Source organism: Rousettus aegyptiacus, unplaced genomic scaffold, assembly GCF_014176215.1.
Source record: "Rousettus aegyptiacus isolate mRouAeg1 unplaced genomic scaffold, mRouAeg1.p scaffold_m13_p_3, whole genome shotgun sequence".
Classification (NCBI taxonomy): domain Eukaryota; kingdom Metazoa; phylum Chordata; class Mammalia; order Chiroptera; family Pteropodidae; genus Rousettus; species Rousettus aegyptiacus.
Genome location: NW_023416306.1, coordinates 141,263,140 through 141,273,849, shown reverse-complemented (window position 1 = coordinate 141,273,849; position 10,710 = coordinate 141,263,140). Strand labels below are relative to the sequence as shown.

General features: G+C 41.8%; 1 protein-coding gene across 1 annotated transcript; it reads left to right on the top strand.

Moving 5' to 3' along the window:
* Window positions 1-8,237: 8,237 nt before the first annotated feature.
* Window positions 8,238-9,168, top strand: LOC107516413 (60S ribosomal protein L27a-like). Its single transcript, XM_036239546.1, is given in 2 exon segments — window positions 8,238-8,676; window positions 9,080-9,168. Coding segments are annotated over 2 exon segments (528 nt in total).
* Window positions 9,169-10,710: the final 1,542 nt, after the last annotated feature.

The following is a 10,710-nucleotide window of genomic DNA, read 5'->3' as shown; positions in this document are numbered from 1 at the left end:
GCAATGCCTGATGTTGCTACCTACTGGGAGTCAGATTCAGAGGCAATGAGGAGCTAGGGAGGGGGCGAAGGGGAGTTTAATAGGATACTGGAGTGGGGGAAGTTGTGGGCAGCAGCGGATAAGGAAGTCAGGAGACACCGAGGGCCCCCCCACCCAGAACAAATTTGCCTCACAATTTTCCTTAGCCTGGTTCTGTCCATGTTTGTCTGTATGAAACTCATGCAGTTCCTCATTGCTCAATGGGTACTTACGAGCAAGAAAGCAGAGAAAGGAATCACTGTGCATTAAACTTGTGACTCTACTCTTTCTCCCAGTTCCTCTAGAATCTCTTTGTTTTCGTTTTGCTTGAATTTCAGATCTATAATTAGAGTTGAGAAGAAAATGTTCTGCACAGGGAGTTTTGCTAACACCAATGTTTCAGGAGAAGAATTTTTTTAGAGGTGAAGAATACGGTAAATGTTCCCCCATCCCTTTATAGAGCACACTCTCTCTTAAGAATCTAAAGATGGAAGGTTGCTGCAGTTTCTTTCTAAAATAACTCATTTAAGTTAAGGGGGTGAACACTGAGAGTCTGTCAGTGTTGCTAGTGGTCACCCCTCAGCTTCCAAGAGCGTGCAGGGCTGGAGGTGCATGCCAGATGATTCGCTTTCCTTCAGCATTATGCTGCCTGAGGAGGTGTTTCCTTCATTTGATAGATGTCATTGTTTTATGCTGTTCTGACGTTTTGTAACACGGCTTTTTTCCTGCAAAAGTAGATTATACAGCATCTTTTCTTGCTTCAATAATTTATGTTTTTAACCTTACAGACAACTCTGGATGTTATAGTGATGGAGTAGTTAAGGAAGTTTGGTGAAAGTGGGGTAGATCAAATCTGTGTGTTTCCTGAAGAAGTAGTAGCTGTGAGAAGATTTTTGAAAAGGTCAAATGCAAAAGTGAGGAACACGTCTTAACAGTTACAGATTTTAGAGTTATCTCCTGAATGTCAATCATTTTTTCCTTCTGATGAACTTGATCCCACCAAACTCAGATGCCATGTTAGAGATGAAAAGTTTTTATTTCCATGTGATTTTGCTTTGTTTATTCTCTTTTCATGATTCTTTCGCTTTGTCTACTGGACCAAGAGAAGCCAAAGGACATGACCAATTTGTTTAGCCAACCAGTGAGAAGAACACAGCAGATGGAAATAGCTCATCTTCTATCTAGACCTATAGTTACTAGCTGCCATATCCTTCAGTACAAGCCCCCTGTCCTTACAGTGGTAACACAATCTCCGACTCCTTGGAACTACTTACGTGTCTGTCCTTCTTCCCCTGCAGATTTGGATCTTCGGATTGTTTTTAAGTCTATTTCCTCCCTATTGTTCAGATTCATTAATTTCTATTGTTCCAGTTCACTGATTCTTTCCTCTATCTCCTCCTTTCTGTCTGCTGTTGAATCCATCACTGAGCTTTTTATTTCAGTTATTTATAGTGTTGTTTAATAATTGAAATAATGGAGGAAAGTGGAGGAGACAGGAAAGAATAAGTGAACTGGAATATAGAACAATAGAAATTTTCAGTGCTAAATTTCCATTTGGTTTTTCTGTTTCTTCGCTGAGGCTTTCCATTTTTCATTTGTTTCAAGAGTATTCATAATTGCTTGTTGAAGCATTTTTTTTTTATCATAGTTCAAAACCTTTGTCACATAATTCTAAAACTTCTGTTGTCTTTATGTTGGCATTTAAATTTTTTTTCACTTAGTTTGAGATCTTTCTGGTTCTTGATATAATAAGTGATTTCCTGTTGAACCTGGTCATTTTAGATTATGTTACGAGACTCTGGACTTCAGTTAAGATTTCTATTTTAACTTGCTTTATGTGACACGACTCGGGCAGGGGAGGGAGGGCCCTGCCTTATTACTGCCAAGCGGAAGTGGAGGTCCAGGTTTCCCACTCACTTAGCTGACGCCTGAGGGAGGTGGGCATCTCATTACTGTTGGATGGGAGTTCCAGCTCCCTATATAATCTCTACTGACACTGAAGTGGGGGTGACTTTGTTACCACCAGGTGATGGTGAAAATCTTGACTCTCCTCTGGGCCACCTCTGACAACACCCCCATGTGATGAGGAGGAGGAGACATGCCTCCTTCCTACCTGGTACAGGTAGAAGTACAGGCTTCCCATGTGGTCAGCACTAACACAGTGGGGGCTAGAGAGAGGAGGAAACAGGAGATTCATTACTGGAAAGGATAAAATTCTTGGCTTCCTACTTGGCCATCTCTGACACCAGCCTGGTGGGGGTTTTGGGGTGCCTCATTAAAGCCTGGTGAGGATGGAAGTCGAGGCTCCCCACTTAGCTTTTTCTGGTATGGGTGAGGGTGAGTCCGCAGTTGTTCTGTGATGTTATGATGGAGTACACCAGTTACTGTTTAAAAGTTTTGTCTCTAAAATCATGAATTTAAATGTAAAACTTAAAATTTAGAAAGCTTTTAGAAAAAAAAATGTAGGCAAACAAATATGTTGGTTATCTAGGGTTAGAGAAAAAGTTCTTAGGCTTAATACCAAAAGATGATCCATAATAAGAAAAACTGATAAATTGAATTTCATCAAATTAAAAAACTTTTGTCCTGTGATTCTGTTAAGAGGATAACAGACAAGCGATGGACTGGGAGAAAATATTTGCAAACCACATATACACCAAAGAACTAGTATCTAGAATACATTTTTAAAAACTCTCAAAGTTCAACAGTAAAACAAACAATTCATTTGGAAAATGGACAATGGACATGAAGAGACATTTCCATCAAAGAAGATATACAGCTCGCAGATAAAAGCATAAAAAAGATGTTTAATATAATTAGTCATTAAGGAAATGAAAATTAAAACTTTAATAAGATCTCACTGTATACCGACCAGGGTTGTTAAAGTAAAACATACCAAAGACACCAAAGGCTGGTGGGGTGGTGGAGAGAATGAGCCTCTCGTGGCGAGGAGGCAGAACGGCACAACTACACTGGAAAACAGTTTGGAAGTTTCTTAAAGAAAACTAAACATGTAACAATCACAAATCCAGCAATCGAAATGTTGGGCACTTATACCAAAGAACCAAAGAATTAGCCTCACACAAACACTTGTACATTAATGTTTATAGCAGCTTTATTTATGATAGTCAAAACCTGGAAACCAACCAGTCCTTCAACGGGTGAACAATTACACAAACTGTGGTGCACATACCACAAAGTAACACTCAGCCAAAAAAAAAAAGGAAACAAACTATTAACATACAAAACAACCTGGAAAATTCTCCAGAAAATTATGCTTAGTGAAAAAAGCCCATCTCAAAAGTGTACACACAGCATAATACCATTTGTATAGCATTCTTGAAATGAAAAGATTATAGAGGTGAAGAACAGATTAGTGGTCGTCAAGGGTCAAGGAGGGCATGAAGGCAGGAGGGGAGTGCTGTGGTTGGGAAAGAGCAACAGGGAGAGACGCAGTGATGGAATTGTTCTGTATCTCGGCTGTATCAATGTCAATATCTTGGTTGTGATATTGTCCTCTCGTTTTGCAAAATATTACCTTTGGGGGGAAAACTGGGTAAAAGATACAGGGACTCTTTTGTTTTTATTTCTTATTACTGCATACGAATCTACGATTGTTTCAAAGTAAAAACTTTAATTAAAAAAGACCTAACAAGTCAGACAAAGGGGGAAAAGGTTTTCCAGACAAAGATAACCAGTCAGAAAAGGTAAGACTGAGAGATCAAGTGGTTCCAAATTCTGGGTCCTTCTGAACCATGCGGAAGAGCCTTCGGTTATGGACCAGCTCCTCTAAGAAGTAAGGAATAATGCATATGAGAGTCTTTTTAAAACTGCAGGCTTACACCCAAAGCAGGCATTATTGCGACCAAGTGTTAATAGCTACTACTCTTCCAGGGGGGTTGTGTTCCAACAAAAACAGGACAGCTTGCAGAATGGCAAAACCCCAATCCACAGGTAGGGGTCACTTAGCCAGACCTTTAAATGTAATGCTGGCAGGGTGCTGTTTGGAAGGGTCACCTCTGGGGCAGGTTACGCCTGCTGCATTTTAAAGGAAGGTCAAAACCGATGGCTTTTGGGATGCTGCCTTCATTTCCAAGTCTGGTCACTTGGCTGTATTTCTTTTTATTCTCTCAGTTTGTGGCAAATTTCAGCATTGCTTCTCCTGTACTCAGGAGGACAAAAGAGAGGCCAGAGGGCAGCGGAGGGAACTTGGCAGTCTCTGTTGGAGGTGAGGAGAAGATGCAGATTAAACGCATCTGTTGGGAACATTGGTGATTTCAAAGTGGGCTCACTCACCTTCTTGTCCCCTCTCCAAGGCAATGCTGCGCCTTTTGTTACATATATCCGTCCCCTTGCCCACTCCATTACTTTTTTATTTTTATTTTTTTCAAAAAAAATGGATAAGGATGTCTTCCCAACAGAAGGAAGTCATACTGATCATTCGGTTTGTTGGGGATTTCCCCACCCCTTACTTTTGGTCGGCAAGACCAGAGTGTAACAGAGGCAGATGTACATCCATACAGCTATTTCCTCACATAGACTTTTTTTTTTTTTCTAACTTGCTTTCTAGCTTCAGGATGCTTTTTCATCTCTGGCTTAATCTTGGCAACGCCGTTTCTCCCCTTATTAAATGTCCGTTAAGTCTCACTAGCAGCGGCTGAAAGCGGAGAAGACTGTGTGTTTTTATGATTGTGTGAGTGATGGGGGAGAAAGTTGCATGTGGTGTCTGCTTGTAAATTTCCTTAGTGAAAGTAAGCATCGAAATTCCTTTCTAGAAAATCCACTGGAAGTATTCTAACAGTCGGCAGTCAGAGCGTTGCCACAGCGAGCATTTACGGGCCACGTGCTAAACACTGGGAGAGGTGCCGAGGGTATGAAACAGTGGCGCAGGTCCTACACAAGGGCCTTTCGGTTTGTTAGTAAAAATGGTAAACCACAACAAGAACGACAACAAAAAGGTGGGGTGGCGAGGGGAGGGTCTGGATGATCTGCTGTGTGACAGGCAGGGCATTAGTAGCGTTACTAAGTGCTCTCAACCATTCCGCAAGGCAGTGAGAACCATTCGGCATCAGGCGTATGGGAACTGACAAGCAGAGAGATTAAAGAATTTGTCCAGGCTCGCTGAACGAGAAAATGGCGATGGTCAGGTACAAACCGGATCTGCATATTCCATACTGTCTGTAGATAGAAAAGAGAAAAATCTGTAAATGGGCAAATGCTAATGAAAGGCCCGGGGAAGTGGCAGATGATCGAGGCTGTAAAATACCTGAGGAGGGAGAGGTGCTTGTGCCAAGAGCCAGCACTTGACGGATATGGACCTTGTTTAACATCTAAGCTAGAGGGTGTTTTCAGTATTGTCTTAATTAGATGTGAGAAGTGTAACAGCAAGCCAACTCGAGCACATCTATGCATTCTATAAAGTGACACAAATTATCCCCTTGACAAAACATGAATAAATGTTATCCTACCTACCGTTTTTGTCAAAAAGAAAATAACTTCCTTCAAATTTGGCTCAGAAATTTCTAGTTAAGAAAATGTTTCTCTATTCTGTTTATTCCAGGACACTCTTGTCTGTCTTCCTCCTTCCTTCTCATTTCCCAGGAGAATCTGCTTTTGCCCAGTCTTTGTCTTTCAAGTTAGCCGGTCCTCCAAAATACAGAAGATACAGAGTGAGTACCAAAAATATACCAACAAGTCATTATTCAAGGAGATTTTTATCCTTTGGGACTTAGCACAGGCTAAGGAGAACATAAGGAAAAAACGAAAAAAACAAACCAATCTGTGATCTGTGTTATAGGGCAGAAATGACTAACGTGGGAATATTCTAACAACCTACCTCTTTCTGGCTCTCTAGCAAGACTCCTCCAATTATGAGCTCAATTGCCCTCTTCTCCCTCCAGCTAAAGAGGGATGATCCTTTCTTGCCTCCAGAAAAACTAAGTTAATCCACAAAATGAAGGAATGGGGAGCAGGAGAGAGAGGACAGGAAGATGAAAGCGTCCAGAGGGAGGCTTTGGAGTGGATGTGGAATGGGAAAGCACTGTGGTTGTCTGGGATAAAGTAATTGCATCTCCTTCCAGATTTCAAGTAAGTTGAGACAGATGTTCGAGCAATTTTGTGGTTACTTTAGGTTATGGATGGATAAAGTTTCTGCATTTTCAAGAGCCAGAGATATTTCTGAATGTCTCACAAAGCTTACTATATTCCAGGACTTAGAGACCAGCAGGGACCATCCTGCCTGTCTCTCTGGGTGGTTGGAGGGAGGAGAGTGAGCAAAGTAAATCAACTCAAGGACAGCCAGTGTATATGCAAGGATCATGTGTGAGTAAACTATTAGGTTAAACTTTTGAAACAGCCAATTTTGCAGTTGTTAGTACATGACCTAAGAGCCAAGGTTGTTCCTCAGGGAGGGGAAATGGTGACTGAATTAATTGGACAGAGTCTTCCAAAGGCTTCCAATCCCATATGAAGTTATTGGTCTGATTTTAATATGTTTTCATTAGTGTTTTATATCGGATTCAGGAAATACAGAGTCAGAAGAATTTATAACCAAAGGCAAATGTAGAGTGATCCTACAGTAATTCAATTAGCTAACAAGATTAGATAAATATAATTGGTTTTTTGAAGACATACATTTTATAGAATAAGGAATGTGAGTTTTTAATCAAAAGATAAGCAATGTGCAAGCATTATTCTTATATCACAGATTTTACATGGCAAGCTGAACAGGGAGGCTCACCTCCCAGGGTGTGAGCAAACATGAGAAGAGGTAAGGCTTGTGAAAACAAACAATCTGAAAGTTGGTGGAGCGGTTTGTAGAGGCAAAGAATGATTATTTGCAAAATAACCACCATTTTCTCACTGGGCGTTTTTCCACGTGAAAGCCCTTGTCAAAACCATTCTCTGTCTTCAGAATAAATTTCCAGTGCCTTCCTCTCCTCAGCCTTCTGTGCCCTCCAAAGGGCTGAGACATCTTCCCTGTGTAGTACCCATTGGTTCTGATGGGACATCTAGGCTGTCACCTCACTCTGCCTGGTGTTGCATTTAGCAATGCTCTCTGACCACCCTTCCTCACACCCACACTCTACAATTGAAAGCTCCTTGATTTAGGGGCCTTAGTTACTGGCCCACCTGAGGAATCTAAAGCCTGTTCCTCAGATTAGACTGCAGAAGGACCCAGCTTCCTCTTCCCTGCTTCCTGACCACTCCCCACCTACAAAACTCAAGAACATGGGACCAGGGAAACAGAGAGTGGACTATTTACTCTGAGACACTGAAGTTGTTCACACTTACCCTGACATGTGTTAACTACTTGTTAAAACTCTTTCTTAATGTTGTGAATTAGAAAATATCCACATACTTTTTTTCTTATAGGCAGAGTATAGGGAGTAGATTAATGTCCCATATTCCAAAAGTTTAGTTCTCTCTCTATATATTAGTTAGGATAAAACTAGCTGCTATAATAAATAAACCTCAAACTTTTTAGTGGCTTAACACAAGGCAACTTTATTTCTCCATCATGTAACAGTCTAATGTGTATAATCCTGCTCAGCATGGAGCTTTCTGACTTATGGTAATTCAGACAACAGTTTCCTTCCTTCTTGTGGATCGTCTATTTTCTGCTTGCGGCTAATGAAAAATTCTGAAAATGACACATATAATTTCTACTTACATTCCATTGGTGAGAACTAGTCATGTGATCACACCTGGCTGTAAAGTGCACTGAGAAAATAAATCTATGGTTTGAAAGTCACCTCCCAGCAACAAATTCACACTATGAAAGAGGGAAAATAAATTTGGGGGGTTAGCTACTAGTCTCTGTTGAACTATGCTAACTTAGTGTGGTTGAGAACCATAGTATTAACATACTTATCCCCCACCTAATGGTGTCTCTCCAGCCCAGCAAGCACCATTTCCAAAACTGTCCTTGAGGTGGATTGGATCCTGGTACTGTTTAAACTGCACTGTAAGACCCAAGCCAAACCTTCGGGAACTTTGGCAAAGCATGGCACCACGGGCAGTGGTAGAAGCATCAGCAGCAAGTTGTAGATCAGGTCCCAATCCACTGCTGGCAGCTCTACCAGCCCTTTCCTATCCTGTAACTTTACTCTAGATGATTGCAAGTTTGGAAAAAGATACGCTTATTTCTCACCCTTTTGCTTTTGCTAAAATAAATGTTTTTAAAAGGCCATGTCCTCTCTTTTGTCTTGGCCACAGACATGCCATCTAGACTGAGGAAGACTCGGAAACTTAGGGGCCATGTGAGCCACGGCCAATGCCCCATGGGCAAGCACCGGAAGCACCCGGGATGCCGAGGTAATGCTGGTGGCATGCATCGCCACAGCATCAACTTTGACAAATATCACCCGGGTTACTTTGGGAAAGTTGGTATGAGGCATTACCACTTAAAGAGGAACCAGAGCTTCTGCTCAACTGTCAACGTTGATAAACTGTGGACCTTGGTCAGTGAGCAGACACGGGTAAATGCTGCCAAAAACAAGACAGGAGCTGCTCCTATCATTGATGTGGTGTGATAGGGCTACTACAAAGTTCTGGGGAATGGAAAGCTCCCAAAGCAGCCTGTCATCGTGAAGGCCAAATTCTTTAGCAGAAGAGCTGAGAAGATTAAGGGTGTTGGGGGGGGGGGCCCGTGTCCTGGTAGCTTGAAACCACATGGAAGGAAGTTCATTAAATGCTCACAAGGATTTTTAAAAAAACAAAACACAAAACAAAACAAAATACCAAGTCCTAGTTATGCTTGTTTCTTTTTTGGCACTCAAGACTATTTCCACAGTAGCCCTAACACAGTGCCTTGCTCAGACAGGTTCTCATAAATATGTGTTGAATGAATAGATAAATGAACATTGATGGCTTAGCAATGTCCAAGGGAAGTTGGACATCAGGGTCCTAAAGATTTTATACACCAACGAACCCTCAAACAAGGAGAATAGAATTTGTTAGTGCTAATGTAAGATGGGGACTACCTAGTGGAAGGAAGCTACCCCAGCTCACGTTCTTTGACTTCGGTGCTCATGAAATGCTTTTGCTGGATCCTTTCCAGTCACTATTTATGAGGAGTATTGGTTTTGCAAATCGGGCTGGGATAGTGTGAAGCTGATTGCATCAGAGCCCAGCACTCTTACCATTTAAGCTGGAGAAGCAGAGATCGTGGTTGTCAGCCTGGGTGCCAGTGGGCTGGGTTTGAGGGGAGGGAAACAGGAAGTGGTAGTATCCTTAAGACGGAGACAAATGAATATCGAACAGGTGCTTTAATAGCTGCCTGGAATTCAGTCAAAAAATTTATGACCAGATGGAGAAATGGGTAAAGAAAGTATTTGTAAGAAGAAAATAGCATTGCAAAAAGCATTCCAATGACCCTGAAGATAAACCTAAATGAAATTTTAACCTATTTAGTATCCTCAGATCTTAGTGAAGCAGACTACCTATTTAATAGTCCTCAGATCTTAGAAAATGAAAAATGAAAAATGGGCCCTGAAGGCATCTGAGAGGTGATATGCAGTGAAGTTCCTGGGGGAGGTCGATTGCACCTAGAGTAGTTTTTCCGTGGATTTAGGAAGGGTCATGGGGCCACGCAGCTGTGCTTCACTTCCTGTAGTGAAGTCTGGCAAATGAGGAGGATGGAAGGAGCACAGGAAGTCAGAGAAAAGATAAGGTTGGCTGGTAGTAGCCATTTTAGAGATCTAACAGGACAATTGAAAATGTTTAATAGCAGACACCCATCCATTGATTGGGACCACAAACTTATGCTACCAGACACACGTAGGAGTAAATAGTGACACTTCCATTCATTTACTAGAAGTAGTTCTTAGGCAACTCGTGAGATTGTCTTCAGTGACCTTTATCTCCCCTTCTATTTGTTTCAATCTCCTTTAAAGCTTTCGTCAGAAACAATATCATTACAATTAATTAATTCCTCTGCATTCAGTTCTAAAAGGCGAATACTCATGAAAAGGGTCACAAATAAACCCCATACAGATTAGAAAAGTCCTGGTTTACGAGGACTTTCACCAGCACTTTCAGCTGCTGGCATGTAACCACCGGCTAAAGACACCGAGGGTCAGCAGTTTTGAAGTAATTTCTTGACTTTCTAGCTCTGCAGGACCAGAGGCAATTGACACACTGTCACCAGGAGAATGTCATCTGCTAACTGCCAGAGGACTAGCAGGAGGACTGAGGTGCTGAGCCCCCAAGGTGGCCCCAGGGATCCTTAATTCCAGGTATTGACATCCCTGTGTAGTCACCTCCTACAGTGAAGCCACAGAATGCTCGCAAGGGATGGCTTTTGAGCTAGACATTGCATAAAAGACACTGTAGCTTCTCCCCTGGTTTCACGGATTGCTAGCTCTGGAGGAAGCCAGTCATCAAGCTGTGAGGATGCTGAAGTAGTACCATGGAAAAGTCCACATGTAGAGAAACTGAGGTCAGCAGCACCTTGATAACTATCTAGGTGAGACACCTTGGATATAGACCTTCTATCTCCAATTAAGGATTCAGATGGCTGAAGGTCCTGCGGACATCTTGCTTCACGAGAGACTCAAGACAGAACCATTCAGCCAAGCCACTGCCAAATTCTTGAACCACACATATGGAGTTATGAGATAATTAATAATTCTTATTGTTATAAACCACTAATGTTAGGGAATCGTTTGTTCCGCAGCATTAGATGAATAA